This window comes from Phascolarctos cinereus, unplaced genomic scaffold (assembly GCF_003287225.1).
Source record: "Phascolarctos cinereus isolate Bilbo 61053 unplaced genomic scaffold, phaCin_HiC Scaffold_1;HRSCAF=81, whole genome shotgun sequence".
In the NCBI taxonomy this organism is placed as follows: Eukaryota; Metazoa; Chordata; class Mammalia; order Diprotodontia; family Phascolarctidae; genus Phascolarctos; species Phascolarctos cinereus.
The window spans coordinates 213528411-213549536 of NW_027555514.1; the positions used below are offsets into that span (position 1 = coordinate 213528411).

The 21126-nt window shown below is 40.6% G+C and overlaps 1 protein-coding gene across 2 annotated transcripts in view; it reads left to right on the forward strand.

Annotated features, from left to right (window-relative positions):
• Positions 1 to 21126, forward strand: part of SLC4A8 (solute carrier family 4 member 8) — an 86238-nt gene that overhangs the window by 13302 nt on the left and 51810 nt on the right. For both annotated transcript variants that reach the window (XM_020966231.2, XM_020966230.2), the window contains exons 3-7: positions 8952 to 9098; positions 9686 to 9821; positions 11102 to 11262; positions 13359 to 13547; positions 14672 to 14763. In XM_020966231.2, coding sequence (XP_020821890.1) covers positions 8952 to 9098; positions 9686 to 9821; positions 11102 to 11262; positions 13359 to 13547; positions 14672 to 14763 — 725 coding nt within the window. The remainder of the gene's footprint in view (positions 1 to 8951; positions 9099 to 9685; positions 9822 to 11101; positions 11263 to 13358; positions 13548 to 14671; positions 14764 to 21126) is intronic.

Here is a 21126-nt window from a genome sequence, read left to right on the forward strand (position 1 = left end):
ATTCTTGGGTCCTTTATTTAGGGCTCAGTCTGGTCACAACTTCTCCTCAGGAGGGACAAATGTCATTTATTCCACCAGCCCAGTCTGTGCTGCCACCCCACCAATGCAATAAAACCATTAAAACTTCACTCCTGGCGATTCAAGTAGTTTAAGCCCTCATCACCATACAGAGGTCACAGAAGGAGTGGGGGGGACAGGGAAGCCATCTGCCAGTCATTGTTCAATTTCTATTTCTCAGAGGGAAATGCCAACATTTGAATGGGATGGGAGTTTTAACTGGATGCCTGTCAAAAGGCACCCGATTGATGGTGATCGGAATTGGCTTCTGTGCCCTCTGTGGTGCAGCATGACACTAGTAACTCAAACCTAGAACTCCCTGATCACACATGAAGTACCAGCTAAGCCAGTATGAGCAGGGACACGGTGGCTAAGCAGGGCTCAACAACTCTCCATTGAACATCTGGAAGCTTCCCTGCTGCTGCCCTCACTCTGGGAAGAGCCTCATTCCCCTAACACTCTTGCTAGAAATAGTATGGCCTCATGGGAATTTGCCTGACCTGCCTGCTTTGTGGAGGTCACTAGTATCTTGGGTAATATTGAAACTTCTTTAATGGAATAGTAATGCTTTCACAGTTAGTTGAAAAACTTCTCTGACTGGGTATCAAAGGACCCTCATGAAAACAAGAGAAAGAGAAAGAGGGGAAAGGGAACATGGGTCACAGTTTGCATTATTTTCCTTTATCTTATCTGATTATTTCCTCTAAGCTCCCAACCAACACATCTCTTGCCTGTCTACTAACTGGTCTACCCACTTACTCACGGAGGAGTTTTGCTGTCCTCTTCCATATTCAGCCTCATCTGTCAACCCTTCTCTCTGCCTCAATGCTTACTTCTCTCTGGCTCTAGCCTTTTTTCCCTAAAGCACTTAACTCTTGGCTCCAGCTCATATAATAGGAGTCTGGAGATTAGGATCAGTAACCATAGACCCTATCTATGTCGCATGAGGAAGTCTGTGGCCTTTCAGAATTGGGGAGAGTGTCAATATATATGTATACACACACACACACACACACACACACATATATATATATATATACATATATATACTGGGAACAGTTTTATACAGATTAAAACCTAGGCCAGTTCACCTAAAATAGGATGTTTAGTTCCTTTAATTCAAATGTGGGCATGCCTTTTTGAGATGGCAGAACCATTAATTCTTCATTTATACTGCCTCTTCTATGGCTAAAAAGCAAGTGATGATGGCACCCTCTGGGGATGCTGTAATGTATTCCTTTGCTCAAAGGTGGTGGTTGCTGAGGTTTTGTTCTTTGTACACATTCCATATCACTCAGTCATTCTCTTAACTCCCTTTCTATACTACTTTAAATACTTGGTCTTTGTACACGCTTAATTTTTTGGAATTATGGGCTTCCTCACTCCATTTTGCACAAACTTTCATCAGAAGGTGAACAGTAACATTTTACTTTATGTATAAGAAATAAACAGATAAAGTATTAATATAATGCACAGTAAAAAGAAGAGAATGTTAATCCAGTTTGTGAGGTTGTTGAGGCATTTATTCTCATTTTTTTCTGATGTATCATCTCTGCTGCTTCAATTTTAGAATGATGAATACTAGAATAACTTTATTTTCTTGTAATAAGATTTGAGTTGAGTTCAGAATTATATATGAAACTTCTACCTAAGGTGTTGGATTATCCCTGACTCATATTGTAAACTCACGGGATGAAATAACATCCCTTTGTCCATAGGAATGTGATGTCCAAAATTGTCCAGTCTGAAAGAAAAACCACTGAGACAGAGCTCCAAGCCAATAGCACTTTATTAAAGGGTTCATGGACCCCTCTAATGAAGTGGGCCTCAGATCTTTTTTCATGGTCTGAGATGCCCCTGGTCCCCAGAATCTTATTTTTGTAGGGTTTGATACCTGGATACTCAGGAGAGGCAAAGGAAAATATAAAATCCCATTGGTTGATAGACCTTGTTTTGAAGGTCATGGGTTGGGCAAAGTGCAGAATATCTCCACTGACTAATTGATAATAAGATGAATGTGTTCCTCCTCATGTTGGGCAAGAGGAGATGGTATGGGTAGTATAGAGATACCAAACTGAATTGGGGCCTTTCCATACCTTAGACTTGGAATTTGATCAAAACAGGATTGAGATATTTTTGTCATCGTTCTTGTGGCTGTTCAAGTGAACTTCACAACTGATAAACAAATAGTGAACATTAGATTGAAGTTTTAGGCCTACTGTAAGAACCTATCTTATATAATTATCCCTATGTGATTTATGTAAAATGTCAGACTGATTAATACTTATTGGAGTAGAGTAGAGGTCCAAATGAATCATTTCTCATGGGAATGAGCTTTGCATGAGTGCCCAATTTATATACACTGGATTATATGCAATTTTGTAAAGGTTTTATGGACATCTGTCCATGAACTGGAGCAACCACCATCCACCACCATTTTAACTTAGATATAAATTTATTTATTTTAGTTCTCAACATTCACTCCCACAAGTTTTTGAATTCCAAATTTTCACCCCATCTCCCCCCACCCCAAGATGGCATGCATTCTGAATATCCCTTCCCTTAGTCTGTCCTCTCTTCTATCTCTCTCCTTTTCTCTTATCCCCTTCCCCTTCTATTTTCCTGTAGGGCAGGATAGACTTCTGTACCCCATTTCCTGTATTTCTTATTTCCCAGTAGCATGTGAAAACATTTTTTTTAAACATATGTTTTTAAAACTTTAGGTTTCAAATTTTCTCTGTTTCTCCCTCCCCACCCACCCTCATTGAGAAGGCAAGTAACTCAATATAGGTTGTACATGCACCACCATTTTAACTTAGACAATCACATTTGTCCTGTCAAACCCTGTTCTTGCTATTGCTTCACATACTTCAATCACAAACCACTAAAATTATATTTAGAACCCCCCACCCAGTTACTCTCACCCTTTCTCACAGGTAGGCCTTCAAAAATACATAGATGTGAATCTATCTGCACAGACACCTGGTTTTTGAAAGTGGAAGGGGCAGTCATGGGAGTAAGGGTAAATGAGTATCTGCAAGGTTACTGATAGTGAAGCCTGAATGTAAGAGTCCATAGAGAAGGAGAATGAATGTAAGTGAGAACAGATGAGAACTCAGCAAAATGCCCACAGGATGCTAGCTGAGGACTAATATTTTACCTTAGCCTTATAAACAACAGCCAAAATTCTATTAGGTGTCCCAAACTGGCGTTGGTGCCGTCCTCTTTTCCGGTGGTCATTCCATCACCCTTCCCACATGATAACCTTCATAACCTATTATTTCCTGCCTATAACCTATTATGTCCTCTTAGAGAATATGCACAGGGAGACTGAGTCTCTCAAGTAGATAAATTGTCCATTAAAAAAAAAAAACAATTAAAAAGAGAAAGAAAGAAGAGGCCAAGTATATGCAACATCTTTTAGGTTCATTAGTTGATTATAGTTTAGCCCCATCCTTTTAGGCTCCCTTTTATGCTTTCAGCTCGTGGGCAGAGCTTATTTTTATGTATGCTTATTTCTTTGTTGCACCATAAAAGTGTATTCTGTAAAGGTGATAACTATAGTGGCACATAGTAGACTCTTAATAAATGTTGATTAAATAGATTGCTGAGGGAATTTCTTCAGCATGTAATGCCTCTAGTAAATGAACAAAAGTTGACTCCCTCAAATGATAGAAATCAAGGAAGTTTTCAGTTGTCTCCTTACTTTGCCAAAGGGACCCAAGTGACCTCTTTTCCCTTTACACCTCACTTGTTTCCAGCTTTATCATTAAATATCTACTGTAGTTATATTACATATAATATATATAATATATATACACATATTTATATTATACACACACACACACACACACACACACATACATATAAATTTATGTCTTTGGGGTTACCCAAAGAGAAGACTTGATCATTTTGAGCAATATATGGGACCTTCCAGCTCAAATAGAGGAGGGCAGGAGACCACACCAGGTGTTTGCACACTGTGAACAGGAGAGTAGTGAGAAATATGAAGTATTCCTGTAAAGCCTTTATGAGGATGTTTATGTTCCTGCAGTCTTGGGATTCAGCCTGTTCCATCATCAGACTTTGGGTCTGTCAAGGGAGGGTGTAGATCTCCCTCAAAATCTTTGTAATAGTAACAGCTAATATTTAGTAAGTCTCTAAGACTGTAAGTTGCAGATTAGCAGCAGGGGAAGAAATGTCCACACTGGAAGTTCCTAGGTTTACTGATGAAATCACAAGTTTGGAACCCTCCAACCCCCCCCCCCAATATAATATCATTTTAAGGTTTATAAAATGCTTTCTTCACAACAATCCTATGGGTAAGTGGTAGGTGTCCCTGGTTTACAGATGAGGGAACTAAGGGTCAGAGACATTAAGTGACTTGGCCAGCCTAGAAGAGTGTCAAAGCCAAGATGCAAACTTGTCTGCAGCCTCCAGATGCATTGCACTTTCACTGTGTTGTTTCTTTCATAAATTAGATAACATCTAGAACGGTTTAGGATTGACTGACCTGGAAAGAGAGGACTGGATTAGTGAAAAAGACAAGAGTAGAGCAGCTCTGGAACCCTTCTATAGTAGGAGGGGTGAGGAAGCCGGTCATGAATGCTTTTCCCAAGAATCCTCTATACCACTGGTTTCTCAAAGTAGCGCCCTAAAACTTAGAATCCTGGAACTTGTCATCATAAGATCAAATAAATTTAACTTTGGGAAGAACGTATGGGGTAGCTAGGCAGCACAATGGATGGAGCTCTGGCCCTGGAGTCAGGAGGACCTGAGTTAAGATTCATTCTCAGACACTTACTAGCTGTGTGACCCTGGGCAAGTCACTTAACTCCAACTGCCTCCAGAAAAAAGATAGAAAGACAGAACCTTCATGATGATCTAGCCCAACATTCTTTCTCATTTTACTTAAATAATAGTTTGTGAAATTAGCAAAAGAAGTAATCACCATTTAACTGTTAGCAATAAAATAAAAATATATGTAATTTTTTTTGCAAACCTAAAAACACTGTATAAAAATTATTATAATAACCAATAACTTCTTTCTTGAGATTAGGTTGCCCATGCTGGAAGTACAGAGGCCATTTGCTGACCCAATTCCACTAGATAAGTGTGGAAGCTTAGAGCTGCTCTGTTTCTATTCTGGGTCAGTTTGCTCCTCATTAGGCAGCCTCATGGTGCCCTGCTCCTGAGGCCTTTCCATATTGGTGTAGACCTTTGATCTACTTTAGTCAACTGTAGTTCAAAACTCCTGAGCTCAAGTGATTAGTCTTAGTCTCCCCAGTAGCAGGAATTATAGGCTTGCCCTCATCATGTCTGGCTACTCAGTCACTTCCACAGTGCTGCTAACAACCTCCTTACACACACACGCACACACACACACGCACACACACACATCCCATGAAGATGTAGTGAAAAGCAAAAGAATATCAGCACCATATCAGTTGAGCATCTAAGAAAAAAAACATTTGTGTGTGCAAGCATGGTTGGTCGAAGCATCAGAGCATCACTTTACTTATGTAACCCTGAATTACCATGGCAATGAGAGATGCTCCAGTAGATGCTATCCCTGAAATCCCAGCTCCAAAACATCACTAACTGGTGGACTTTGTAATAGCATCTTACTTGAGCAGCCCTCATCTCCATGGAGACTAAAGTTGCACTTACAAGATCTTCCGTTAGCATGTAGGAAAAAGGAAGGATGTGGTTTTTTTCTCTGTGTTTCTGTAGGGATTAAGATATTGCCCTGCTTTTTTTTTTTTAAAGATGTTCTTTCAATTCTTGCTTATCTCTACTGGGACCAGTTGGATCCAGAGACATTCGAATCTCTACTGTAGGGCATATTTGATAAAGTTAACTGGTGTAGTAGAAAATGCCTTGACTTTGGAATCAAAGGATCTAGCTTCAGATCTTGGCTCTGCTAATTAGTATCTATATGGTCTTAAGTGAGTCAATGTCTTGACTCGATTTCGTCATCTGGAAAATGGAGGGTTTGGAGTGGATAATCTCTAAAATCCCTTCTAGCTGTAATATTCTATGATATCTATGAATCCATTAAAGTTGAACTCGAGGATCAAACCTGAGAGGCAACATGGCATAGGGAACAGAGCGCTACACTGTGAATCAAGAGAAGCTGAGTTCAAATCTTGTCTCTGAAATTTATTATCTGTTTGTCCCTGGGCAAGTCATTTAACTCTCTCTGAGCCTCACTTTCTTCATCTGTAAAATGGAAATAATCCCTGCAGTATCCCTTGCAGGGTTGTTGTGAGGCTTAGATGGGCTAATTGTAAGTAGAGTACTTTGCAAGTACCATGTAACTCAGCCATTATTACTCATACCACCGATTATTGTAAAGCATGGGCTGTCAGGCTACCACAGGCTCTCCAGCTGGTGGCCTGAAAGCTAAGAATGTTTTTAACATTTAAAAATAAACTTTTATTGTATTGAAAAATGGAAAAAACCATTCTTAACTTCAGGGCTGACCAAAAAAAGCCAGTAGTTTGCCCTCCTGATGCGTAGGCCCATAGATCATTATCATCTAACCTAGCTTTACTGCCAAGGTCATTCAGTTCTGGGTCCAGTTTGTAAAACAAATAGAGCAATTTTTCATCTGGTTCATAACTTTACACTTACGGCCTAGAAATCCACTCATATGTGCCTAAAAGTAAATACTTCTTTTTAACTCAGTAATTTTGTTTCCCTCAAGTTGCAAGATGAATGCATTAGGGCCAAAAATCTCCTCCTCCAAATTTTCTTGAAACATGTCAGTGCAAGAACATTCTGACAGAAGATGAAGGTCGGAGGTATAAATTGCCACTTGCAGGAACTTCAGTGATTTATTGGCTTTCCCTTTAGTGCCACCAAACCTGACCAAGCCACCACTGAACCCTGTGCCTTTCCCCATCTAGCCCCTCTCTCTCATATCTTTTAAGCCTTAATAGAGATTTCAGAGAAGGAAGAAAAAATGAGGCAAGAAAATAAAGAGAGAGGATAGTAGTAAGGGTGTTCTTCAGTGCATTAGCCTCTATTAAATATGAGGTGGTAAGAGCATAGCCCCCAAAGAGGAACCACAATAATACTTCTCTAATTCCTCTACCTCAGATATTTCCAATCTTCAAGGATCTGTAATGTCATTGATATCAGTACCTCCTTGTCCTGGCGTATAGTATTACCTTTCAATAACTTATTGGATGGTGTCTGATAGGTGCTGTGGCTGAAAAATTCATCCTCTTTTGACCAATCTGTTAATGAACCTTTCTGAACTTATATCTGGGCTAGACTTTAGCTTATGGCCCATACTCAAACCCTTTTCAGTGTAAGGATGATTGTCTCTGTACCCAGAGACCTGAGGCTTAAATTCTTCCTCTGATACTACCTTTGAGGGAGTCATTAGACCTTAGTCTCCTTATCTGTCATGTGACAGAATTGGACAGATGGGCTAGAAGGTCCCTTTCAGCTCCAAAGCTATCCTGTTCGTACAATTGTAACAGTGGCTACTCTGTTACCCTTTGACAGACCCACTGAATCAGCAGTTATTCCTGTTCACAGGCCAATGAAGGGATGGCTCATGACCTCAAAGCACCAAGCCCTTTTTGGTCTTGAGTCCTTCATGTCCTTGGAGTCCTCAGAGGTTTCCAAGAGAGGGTCTACATATTTTTCTTGGGAAAAGCTCTATAGCCCATGACCACTCATTCTTCACAGTCTAGAGTCTTTGCTTTGTATATACTTTGTATATACCAAATAATACTTTGTATTTTTGGTTTGGTAAGCATTGCCAGAGCTTACATTCTATTGACTTTGTGTTCAAGAGCCCAGAGTCATCTCCAATGAAGCACTGGAAGAGTACTTATGCTGAAGAACCTCAGATACCAGGGAGAATGTTTCCGTTGGTTGCCAGGAAAAGCAGCCAGAAAGAGTTGGTGATTTTTTTTTCTTTGAGGCCTACCTTTTCCAGAAAGTTCTAGATTAATCCATACTGAAATAATTTTGTAGAATTACAAGCAGACAGGATGATCACCAGTCCTCTTCTAAGTGCTGCAGTGATCTGTACGTATTGAAATCATTTCTATTGATGTTATGCCTTGTCTTCCTTTTTCATTCTAGAAAATCCTTTAGAATAAGATCTACTTCTTACTTTGTACCCGCTATTAAATAGAATGTCATATACCTTGGGGAAACTCAATAAATAAATACTTGATGGGCTCCCTCTCCTTTTGTTCATTTCATTTAATACCCCTCCATCAATCCTCAAGCTTCATTCTCCTTCTAATTTTGCTATTAGTTCTTCCTCACTTGTCTCCTATATCTATTATTGATTGAATACCTGACAAGGAATCTAGCCATGCAGGGGGAAAGGATGGTGGTTGACTACAGCATGTGTGGAGCCCACTTTCAAGGTTCATTGCTATCTACATAGATAATATGAATGCATTGTACTCTTTTGAAATTATTCAGTCCAGCAGACATGGATTTTGACCCAGGGCTTAAATTCTTCCTCTGATACTACCTGTATAACTTTGAGGCAGTTGTTAGATCTTAGTCTCCTTATCTGTCATATGATAGAATTGGACAGATGGCCTAGAAGGTCCCTTCCAGCTCCAAAGCTGTCCTATTTTTACAATTGTAACAGTGGCTATCCTATTAGTATTTGTGTCAAATTGACCCAGTCAACATGCAGGTTTATTCAATATATCATTAATTCATGTACATTTTTCTGCATCTTTGGTTCCAGAAACTTTTGAGGTTTTATAAGACCAGAGAAATATCTGATTTTAAAGAAGATTTTAAAAATCTGATACACATTATTGCATCCATGAAAATCTTGGCCCATTTTAAATAAAAGGCCCCACTTGACATTCTCCTCTTCTTTCCCCCCCCCCTCCCCAATTCAGGGCATAGAACTTTGTATGTTGGAGTCCGGATGCCTTTGGGACGGCAGAGCCATCGGCATCATAGAACTCATGGCCAGAAGCACCGGAGACGAGGCCGGGGAAAGGTTCTCAGTCAGGGAGAAGAAGGGCAAGGATCTCTTGCCCACGGTAAGTATATTCAAGGTGGATTCAGTAGATGCTATCCCTACAAGTTTAAGTTTAGGTAAAATTAAAACAATGAATATTTGATTTCTCTTACTAGTTTGGCTAGGTAGGCATAATTTTGTAGTCCTTTTGTGGGTAGTTTTTCAGAGCTTACTTCCAAGAATGAGGCATGTTAACTAAAAAACAGCAATGAACTCTCCCTCCCCCCTAGATGTTCTCCTCCTAAAAATTTGATAATTCAGGTTCAAAACCTTATTACCATAATAGGTAGTAATTGATTTTTGGCAGGGGGAGAGGATAGGGGTATTGAATTAAATTGACCAATCCCAATCAGTCTGGTAGTTGTCAAATTTTTATTTCCTTTGTGCTGTCTAGACATGGACTTGGCAAATGAAATTTCATATTTATGAAACTGTCCCAGTACATTTTTTTTTCTGGCAAAAAAAGCAACCCCTTTGATCTGTGTACTCAGTATTGTCTTTGATATATCTCTAAAACTCCAGATGCTGTTGGGATGTGCTGAGGAAAGTAGATGCTGTTTTCATTCTACGTGGAGGTTCTGACCAGATGTTTCTTTGCTAATTCCTTAGACACACCTTCCCAGCGTGTTCAATTCATTCTTGGCACTGAGGAGGATGAAGAACATGTGCCTCATGAGCTGTTCACAGAACTGGATGAGATCTGTTTGAAGGAAGGAGAGGATGCTGAGTGGAAGGAGACAGCCAGGTAAAGTCCTTAAAATAACCATGATGAAGATGGGGATATATATTTTATCTTCATCCTGACTTCTTATGTTGTTTTGTAGGAACAAATATATCTGATGCAATTTCCTGACATTTCAGAGGCCATTCCTCACTTTACTTTTGCAGACCCAGCCAGGGATATGTCAGGTGACTTAGTGTACCTGTTAGTCAGTAAGGTAGATGCTGAGACTTTGAGTTCCTCTAAACATCTGATCCAGAACCTGATGATCACAGTGTTAGAGGTCTTGTCTAGAGCAGGCCTGGGAGCCCAACACACCCAATTAAGTCCCAGACAAGTAATATTTCTTTAGAGGCCATTTTTGTTGTCAGTTTGGGAGCCCAGCACATCCAATTAAGTCCCAAACAAGTAATATTTCTTTAGAGGCCATTTTGGTTTTCCATTCAGTGGAATCTTGGAAGTCCCAAGCCAAACTTAAATTCCTGGGTTGTTCAATTGTTTCAGTCATGTCCAACTCTTCATGACCCCATTTGGGGTTTTCTTGGCAAAAATATTAGAGTGGTTTGCTGTTTCCTTTTCCAGCTCATTATACAGACGAGGAAACTGAGGCAAACAAGGTTAAGTGACTTGCCCAGAGTTGCATAACTAGGAAGTGTCTGAGGCCAGATTTGAATTCATGAAGAAAAGCCTGGCAGTTTATCCACAGCACCAAATTCCTGGGAGAGCACAGAAAACTCAATCCCTTTATATTATTAAGCCAGCCCAGTACTAGACTTCCTTGGACAGCTACATGCCCCTATGAGACCTTCTAACCCTCCAAGTTGCCCTCAAATTAACCAGGATACTGGACAATGTTAGGAGTCCATAACACTCTTAAGTGGTAAATGTCAGAAGCCAACATGACATAACTTTTGTGAGCTTCAGAGTAGCTATATTTGCAGCAATTCAGCTGTGGCTATACTTGGTACATTTCTCCTGTGCTACTTCCAATACCCTTTGACTCCAAGATGCATTTTCTGTTGGAAGAACTGAACAAGGTCAGTAGTCTTAGAGTCAAGGGGAAACACCATGACTTTCATTCTTCAGACTATTTCATGTACTTTTTAAAGTCACATGTAACACTTTGAGTTAAAAACAGCACCATGGATTTATGACACTTCTAAAAGTACTCAACGGATGTGAATTAGAACTCTGTGCACAGTGCAGTCATCCAGATCCTTTCTGTATTTTTTACAAATTGTTTGTACAACTTCCCCTTGAAACTTACTCCTCTATTTTTGATGTTTATAAAATAACACTTTTAGGTGGTTGAAGTTTGAGGAAGATGTAGAAGATGGGGGAGAACGTTGGAGCAAGCCTTATGTGGCCACTCTTTCATTACATAGTCTGTTTGAGCTGAGGAGCTGCCTCATTAATGGAACAGTCCTCCTGGACATGAGAGCAAACAGCATCGAAGAAATTTCAGGTAGGGGGATCCCAGAGCAAAGTAGGACTAGAATCTAGTCTTGGCTTCCTATCCATTGACTTTCTATTAGCCTGTATGACTGCCTTGCAGATTTTTAATAAGCTTACCCATTTACTGCTTCTGGCCCTGGCCCACCATGGGGTTGGAATTTGAGGATGGGTAGAGTGTTTGAGTGGCAGAGGAAAAAGCCAGGGAGGGCTAGAGCCACATTACCGCCTTAGACACATTCAGTGATGAAAACACCTGATACCTGTTGGTAATTGGCTAAGTTGAGTGTGCAAAATATACATGGTTAAGTAAAATGAATTCTGACATTGGCTATGTCCATCAGTTCTGTATAAGGAGTGGTAGCATGCTTCATCATGGTTCCTCTGGAATCATGATATCTTCTTTTTCTGTGGTCTTCTTAAGGTAAGGAAATTCTTCAGGTTTTTGACAGTAAATTGGCCATTTATTGTACGTTAAGAATTAACACTCTATTAGGTAGGCTATTTATTTCCATAAAGGAATTTACCAACCAAAGTATCAGGGTCAGTCACTGCACCTAGAGTACATTGTACATTCCTTACCAATATCCTTATACAGCCATATCAATAGGGAATAGAAAATGCTTAAGGAATTTCCAAACCTCCCTTTTTGCTAACTCAATATGATGACTTATCAATCAAAAAAGCTAATGGGATCTTGCGCTAAATAAGAGGGGCACAGATTCCAGGAATAGATAGATAATCATCCCACTGTATTCTGCCCTGATCAGAACTCTTGTAGAGTTTTGTGATCAGTGCTAGGCACCACGGTTTATGAAGGACAGCTATAAGCTGACAAGAATCTGGAGGAGGGTAACCTGGGATGTGAAGGGCCTTGAGACTATAGACCAGGCGGTGAGGAACCTGCAGCCTTCAGACCACATGTGGCCTTCTAGGTCCTTAAGTGTGGCTTTTTGACTGAATCCAGATTTTGCAGAACAAATCTTTATTCCGTAAAATTTGGATTCAGTCAAAAGGCCTAGGACCTAGAAGGCCACATGTGGCCTGAAGGCCACAGGTTGTTGACCCCTGGCCTTGAGTCTGTGGAATGTGGGGCTATTTAGCTTGAAGAGAAGACTCAGGGGAAGCATGAAAGCTATGTTCAAGTATCTGAAGGGCTATCGTATGGAGGAGCTGTGACTATACTGGCAGGACTGGGAGCAGTAGAGCTAAGTTATAAAGAAGCCAGTTTAGCCAGGAATGTCATGAAAGCTCCTTAGTTAGTTCAACTTTCCACAAGTGGAACTGGGCTGCCTTGAGAGGTAGTGAGTAGTTATGACCTCCTTGTAGGTCTTCAAGCAGAGACTAGATGACCACTTGTTTGGTACGTCATAAAAGGGATTTCTTTTGTTTATGAGTTGGCCTAGATGGCTGCTAAGGTCTCTTCTAACTCTCACATTCTGTGTTTCAGTGACTGAGAGTCCGCGAGTCTCGGAAAGTTAGAGCCGAAAGGAATCTGCTTCAACTTGCTTATTTTGTAGTTAAGGAAACTGAGCTTCCAGGATGTGAGGTGCTCTGCTCAGGTTCACAAGGCTCTTTAGTGGCAGAGTTGGGAGCTAGAACCACAGTCTCACAGACTGCAGTCTGGTTTTCATGCTACATCGTCATACCATGCTACATTAACTCATTTTATCAGAGCTGTTAATAATTAGTTGTGTTTTCCCTCCTCAGCCTATCTCTGTTCACTCCTTCATAGAAATAAACGATCAGTTAGCTATTTGACCCATTTTTCTGGATTCCATACTCTTTTCTAGCTAAACTCACCCTTTCTTAAAACCTCCCTCCCTCTTCTGCTAAAATGGAATCCCAAGTTCATCAGGAGCCACCACCATCAGAGACTGGTTTGGAATTTGATAGTATATTTTTCCTTATTGCTATCTATCTCAACAAAATGAAAAGCTTGTGCAGGAGAAGGAGGCTGGTTTACCCTATTTATATAATAGCTACTCCTACTATCTAATGGCTTGATACCATAGCTCCATTTCCAGTAACCTCCCCTGGAACTCCCTCTTGTGTGCTTTGAAGGGGTTGACTCTGAGCTCTATTGGACAGGTAGATATTGCTTTTCAGACCTGATCCTGGACCAGCAGGAATTGTCCAGTGACCTGAATGAGACCATGCGAGTGAAAGTGCGGGAAGCTCTTCTAAAGAAGCATCATCATCAGAATGAGAAGAAGAGAAATAATCTCATTCCCATTGTGCGCTCCTTTGCTGAGGTTGGCAAAAAGCAATCAGACCCAAATTCTTTGGACAAAAATGGTAAGATTTGGAGGGTTGAACCTGTTTGTCCTACATTCATATCAATGAGACATCAGGGAATCTGTTGTTGGATGGTAAACTCCTAGGAGTCAGGAACCATAAATTTGTCATAATGTGGATGGTATGTAGTAAACTGTTATGCACAATAGAATGATTACTTTTCAATGACTGATGAATGAATGACTAGAAACAGAACTTTTTCACTTATTCTCCCCAAAGATTGTTTTGAGTCTAGGCTGGTACTGGCTTAGCTGGGAGGTAGCCTTAGACCTCTGAGTTTGGTTGGGTTGCTGTACGTACTCTGGGGCATTAAGATGAGAGTATGCTCACAACTGATCTTGCCTGCTAAGGTTAGCTTCCAAATTAGGAATAAGGATAAATTGCCCTAGCACAGTTCCTGGCGCATAGTAGGCACTTGTAATACATACTGATTGATTGGCTCTCTGCAGTTTGGGAGCAGGGACGGAAATTTGTTTTCATTCTTGATTTCTCCACATCTGATTCCCTTCCTTTTCCTCCACCCCACTCCCTAAACCATGAAGCACTTGGGTAATTCCCTCCTCACCTCCTGCTATTTATTAATAGTACTTTAAGGATGTCAAAATGCTTTACTTAAGTTACTTCACTGAATCCTCACAACAACCCTGTGCTAAGTGAAAGGGAGGCCAAAAAAGGGCAAAAAGGCTGGGGGGGGAAGGTACTGTTATAATCCCCATTTTACAGATAAAGATCTTGATGCTAAGAGAGGTTAAATAACTTGTCTGTGTTCACATAGCTAGTAAATACCTAAGCCAGACTTTGTAAGTATAGCCTATGTCCTGATGCTGTTTCAGACACATTGGGGTGAGAGGTTGTGGGGAGCCTTTATTTTACATGAAGGCAAAGGAAGGGGCTAGAAGTATCTCTGCCAGGGTGAGAGGTTGACAACGGAGAGTCCCAATTAGCCTGAAACTGGGAGGAGAACAAAAAGCCAGGCTTGTGGGTGTCCAGATATCACAGACCCTAAGAACCATTTGCTAGTGCAATCTTGGCAGGAAATCAGCATATTCTCCTGATGGGGATTGAGTGGGCAAGGGTGGTAAAGGGAAGAGTCAGAGAATTCTTTTTTTTTTTTCCTCCCACAGGTCAAACAGTGTCTCCTCAGTCTGTTCCTACTACAAATCTTGAAATAAAAAATGGAGTAAATTATGAACATAGTCCTGTTGATTTAAGTAAGGTGAGTGAAACCTCCCCCCCTCCATGAAATTAGAATAATATTGGTCTATTGGTCCAAGAGGCATTATCTCTAGGGATTTCTAGTTTTCTGGAATCGAGCAATATTTTCACTGTGGGGTATATCTCTACAAAACCTGCTTTTTTAAGAAAAGGAGGCCCAAGTTTCTCCCCATGACTCTGAGTTGTAGTCAAATTACCAAATTTGTACTTAATTGTACAAATTGGTACAATCCACAGGTTTATAAGGAATTAGTCTGAGCTTCAAATATATTTGTGATTAGGAAACATTCTGATTTAGTTCAAGCCTTACTGCTTATATTTCATCAGTGCATGCCTGGAAAATATGGGGACAGGAAAAAGAAAATTGGGCAGGTTCATAAAAATGTGAGAGGCAGGGAGTAGTAACAGTTTACATTTGTGAAGTGCTTCAAAAGACTTGTAAAGTACTTGCCCCTGCTTTCCTCACTTATACACCAGAGCCATGTGTATAAATAGTATAAGGGTTTTTACACTGTCGGGGCCATCATGGCATAGTGAACAGTGCTAGATTTCTCTGGATGGCTTGGGTTCAAATCCTGCCACTTCTTAGCTATGTAGTAATGGGTGAGTCACTTAAATTCTCTGAGCCTCAGTTTCATCATCTGTACAATTAGAGGAGTGGACTAGATGATCTTTAAGGTCCCTTCTAACTCTAAATCTGTGAGTCTATGATCTCATTGTAAAAATAAGGAAAATGAGGCTCAGAGACTTCATTGACTTGCCCACAGAGTGCCCCAGGGTCTCTTGACTTCCCGTCTTGCTCTCTTTCTGCTACAACCTGCTGTCTCTGGTAAATTTTAAAAAATATCTCCATGAAGTTGAGCTAATTACTTGGAATTATAGACTTACAAATTACTACACTCACTTTTCGACTTTGTTGGAAAGAGAATTTTTTTTTTTACTGTTCATTCAGTATTTGTTGATCAGTTACCATGTACAAGTCACAGTAACAGGCACCTTGTAGGGCACAGAGTTATAAAAAACAAGATTCTTAGCCTCAAGGAACTTAGAATCTAGTAGAAGGGCAAAGACAAAAACTACAACATACTAATCAAATGGAAACATAATTCTCTCTGCCATCATTAAACCAGGAGCATTCTTTTAAGCAATTTTTTCCTCTTAAGCAAAAGTACAATTAATGAATTGATAATTATTCTTCCATCTTAAGGAGTGTTTCCTTTCTATGACATATTGGCAAAAGTGCACTGAGCACCATCTGGAATAGGCCCTTTCCACATCTTCCTCTCTTAAGACGCTTGTCTTCAAGGCCCAGCTCAGATGTCATTTCCTCCATGAAGCCTTCCTGGTGGTTCCCATGCCCAGCTAGAAGTGATTCCTCCCATCTCAGCCTCCTTGTGCCACTCTGTTAGCTCTCCCACTATGTAATGGCTCATATTCCAGCTCAAATTACAGGCATTTTTGTATGTGACTCTTCCCACTGGAAGAGTGTAAGCTCTTGGAGGGCAGGGATTTATCCTTTTATGTTTATCCTTTTTGTTATCCCTAGTGCCTTGCACATATTTACTTCAAGGATCTATGATTTCATTGGTGTGGGTATCCCAGCCACTCATCCAAATTAAAACCCTTCTGTACTATAATAGACAGAATTTGTAAGCTGTTGTGGCTGGGAAAAGATTTATTAACTTGTTGCCAAATTTCTGGTGACAAGCCTCTCTGAACTCAGTGAGGTGGTTTCTCAGGCAAAAGAAACAGAGTCCACTATTACTCTTGCACCCTGAGTCTTTCAGTCTTGGTAAGACCTGCCTGAACTGGTGCTTTGAGGAACCCTAGTAACCTTAGTGCCAAAGTGAGATGCCAGCATAGGTAGTTGGCATTGCTCTTATTATTTGTATTGGCCACTTAAGAAATGTGGTTAATTTGGAGTATGAGAGTGGAAATGGAAAAGAGTAAGTCAGAAAGCTCACAGAGCTAGAAGGGACCTCAGAGGCTATCTAATTCAACCCCTTCATTCTACAGATAAGGAAACTGAGGCCCAGAGAGGCTAAGTTTTCCTAAAAGGAAAGCTCTCCTACTTTAAGGATCGATTATCTTGTTGATAAGAATATTCTCTACTCACTCCCAACCCCCAACAAAACAGATTAAGATGCCTCAATTGCTTTGTAGATGGTCTTGGATAAGTTGTTATGGGTGACTATTTCATCACCCTGTGGCAAATCTAGCCATGAGCCTCTTCAAATCAAGGTCACACAGGTAATGATAAGCTTGAGGGGTGGGATTTGATTCTAGATCCTTTAACCCTACTTTGATCACGATGCTGTACTGACAGGATTGAGGGAAGAGAATTTCTAACACGGCAATTTGACACCCATATTTGCGCAGGACTCCTGATTCATTGGAATTGTTCTGATAGCCTTTCACCATTGAGTGCTCCGACAAAGCCTTCACTTGGTTAATTCTCCTAAAACTGCCTGGTGGTAAAATGTTCTTCTTGGGACCCACTTCATTTGGCATCACTTTAGAGCAGGGCTGCTTTATTTCTTTTGTATCCTGGACATCTTTGGCTGGCTGGGGAAGCTCCCGGACCCCTTCTCAGAATCATGTTTTGATATACACAAAATAAAATATCTGATTGCAAAGAAAAACAATTATTTTGAAATACAGTTATCCAAGTACTAAAAATTCCAAGTTCATGAACCTCAGGTCCAATAGCCTGCCTTTTTCTTTTTTCAAACATCTCTTTGCAAAGCTAGCTCTTCAGAGACCCTGATAAATTCAGCCCAGGACCCTGAGCCCAAAAGCCTTGGGAATACCAGTCCCCTCCAAACCTCCAGTCACCAGAGTCAAAATTGAGGGGAGTAATTATTATGGAGAAGGGATCCATCTGCCTCCCCTCACCCCAGCAGCACCTGCTGACTACAGACCAACAGGCAGATGGGCACAGGAGCCCTGGGAGTAGCAGCAACCCCCCTTCCACCTTCCACACTATTGATTATGCTTCTAGCCCAGTCCTCATGGCCATCATCCAGGGAAAAAACTTCTGTGGAGAAGGGGCCAGCCATCCTCACCAAATGCCAACCAAATGCTATACTGAGGGCAGGCAAGCCAGCCTAGCTGAAGCAGCAGGACACTGAAAGGGAGAGACAGGAGGCAACTTGTGCCAGACAAGTCAAACGAGCACCACCACCTTGGCCACCATCTCCCCTCAAACTCTGACGGAGATAGTCCAGGATCCTGAACCCAAGAGCCTTGGAAACAGCAATACTTCCAGCCCAGTGCCCATAGCCATTGCCCTGGGAAGCAACTCTTCCCTGGAGAGAAGCTCATCTACTCACCCAGGAAAGAAAGTTCTTGCCACCAGAATCCTTAGCACTGTCAAGTGGTTCAACATCAGAGACTGACAGGATTTGTATCAGTGGAGATGATGTTAAAGAAGAGGCATGGCCATATGCTTTGCCACTGTTCCCTAAAGACTGTGGGGTTTTCCCACCTGACTTTCAGCTGCAGACTCACATGTGGGTTGCCTCCATTGTTAGAATGTGAGCTCCTTCAGATTAGGAACTCTTTGAATTTTCTGCTTGTATTCCTAGCACTTAGCACTGTGCTTTCTGTATAGTAGGTACTTAATACATTCATTCATTCATTCATTCATTCATTCATTCATTCATTCATTCATTCATTCATCTCTAGGTCCTGTGCCTGCATTTTAGATAGCTGCCACCAGTAGAACAGTGATGCCTTGAGTTGTGGCCAAGAGGAGAAACCTGGTTGGGTTTTGAAGACAGTGTGATAAGAAAGAGTACTGGCCTTGGAGTTAGGGGAGACAAGGGTTCAAATCCTACCTCTTATACTTATTAATTGTGCAACCACAAACAAGTCACTTCTCTGAAGGCTGTTTCCTCATTTATAAGATGAGGTAGTAATAGTTTGTGATACTTACCTCCCAGATAGAAGAACATGAAGAAGTAGCACTCCCTTCACTGACTTCCAAGTCAAGCCTAGTATTACAGAAATTTTGTGTGGGGCCACCCTGCAGCCTGCAACTTGCCGTTTCTTAGATTCCTAAGAAGAGTTTCGTCACACTTGTTAGGATGCTGACCCAGGGCCCTATTGGCCAGTGTTTCAGGGCTCTCACCAGATGTCCACAGTTGCCATGGCAGTTTCAGGGCACTTAGTGTCCTCCCCATACCTCATTCTGGCTGGTATTTTTTTACTTGAAGTTACGGTAAAGCCTCTCCCCCCAACATGGATGATGGATTTGACTTTTTTTTTTTAATATAAATTTATTTTTAGTGTTCAACATTTACTTCCACAAGATTTTGAGTTCCAAATTTTCACCCCATCTCACTCCTTTCCCCACCCCTTCCCCTAGTCTGCCTTCTCTTCTATCTCTCCCCCACCTTCTCTTATCCCCTTCCCCTTCTATTTTCCTGTAGGGCAGGATAGACTTCTGTACCCATTTCCTGTATTTCTTATTTCCCAGTTGCATATAAAAACATTTTTTTTAAACATGTGTTTTTAAAACTTTGGGTTCCAAATTTTCTCCCTCACTCCCTCCCCACCCACCCTCACTGAAAAGGCAAGCAACTCAATATAGGTTATACATGTGCAGTTATGCAAAACACTTCCATAGTAGACATGTTGTGAAAAACTAACTCTATTTCCCTTAATCCTATCCTGCCCTCCCATTTATTCTATTCCTTCTTTTGACCCTGTCCCTCCTCAGAAGTATTTGCTTCTGATTACCCCCTTTCCCAATCTGCCCTCCTCTCTATCATCCCCCTGTTCTCTTGTCCACTTCCCCCCCATTTTCCTATAGGGAAAGATAGATTTCCATACCCAACTGAATGTGTATGTTATTCCCTCCTTAAGCCAAATCCTATGAGAATAAGATTCACTCATTCCCTCTCACCTTCCCCCGTTTCCCCTCCTCTGTAAGAGCCTTTTCTTTTTTGTTTTTTTTTTGTGAGGTAATTTACCGCATACTACCTCTCCCTTTCTTCTCCTAATATAATCCTCTCTCATCCCTTAATTTTAATCTCCAGATATGACCCCTTAATTTTCAACTCACCCTGTGCCCTCTATCTATCTATCTATCTATCTATCTATCTATCTATCTATCTATCTATCTACATACATATAATTTTTCCCCCTCCAACTACCCTAATACTGACAAAGGTCTCATGAGTTATAAATATCATCTTTCCATGCAGGAATGTAAACAGTTCAACCTTAATAAGTCTCTTATTAAGTCTCTTTCCTGTTTACCTTTTCATGTTCCACTTGAGTCTTGTATTTGAAAGTCAAATTTTCTATTCAGCTCTGGTCTTTTCATCAAGAATGCTTGAAAGTCCTCTATTTCACTGAATGACCATTTTTTCCCCTGAAGGATTATACTCAGTTTTGCTGGGTAGGTGATTCTTGGTTGTAATCCTATCTCCTTTGCCCTCCAGAATCTTATATTCCATGCCCTGTGGTCCTTTAATGTAGAAGCTGCTAAATCTTGTGTTATCCTGATTGTGTTTCCACATACTTGAATTGTTTCTTTCTGGCAGCTTGTAATATTTTCTCCTTGACCTGGGAACTCTGGAATTTGGCTACAATATTCCTAGGAATTTTCCTTTGGGGATCTCTTTCAGGAGGAGATCAGTGGATTCTTTCAATTTCTATTTTGCCCTCTGGTTCTAAAATATCAGGGCAGTTTTCCTTGATAATTTCTTGAAAGATGATGTCTAGGCTCTTTTTTTGATCATGGCTTTCAGATAGTCCAATAATTTTTAAATTTCTCTCTCTATTTTCTAGGTTAGTTGTTTTTCCAGTGACATATTTCACATTGTCGTCTATTTCTTCATTCTTTTGGATTTGTTTTACAGTGTCTTGATTTCTCATAAAGTCACTAGCTTCCAATTGCTCTATTCTAATTTTTAAGGAAGTATTTCTTCAGTAATCTTTTGGACTTCCTTTTCCATTTGGCCAATTTTTCTTTTTAGGGCATTCTTCTCCTCTGGCTTTTTGGACCTCTTTTGCCATTTGGGTTAGGCTATTTTTTAAGGTGTTATTTTCTTCAGTATTTTTTTGGGTCTCCTTTAGCAAGCTGTTGACTTGTTTTTCATGATTTTCTTGCATCACTCTCATTTCTCTTCCCAGTTTTTCCTCTACTTCTCTTACTTGCTTCTCAAAATCCCTTTTGAGCTCTTCCAAGGCCTGGGACTGATTCATATTTTTCTTGGAGGCTTTGGATGTAGGAGCTCTGACTTTGTTGTCTTCTTCTGGTTGTATGTTTTGATCTTCTTTGTCACCAAAGTAAGATAATATAGTCTGACTCTTTTTGTGCTGCTTGCTCATGATCCTGGCCAATTACTTGAGT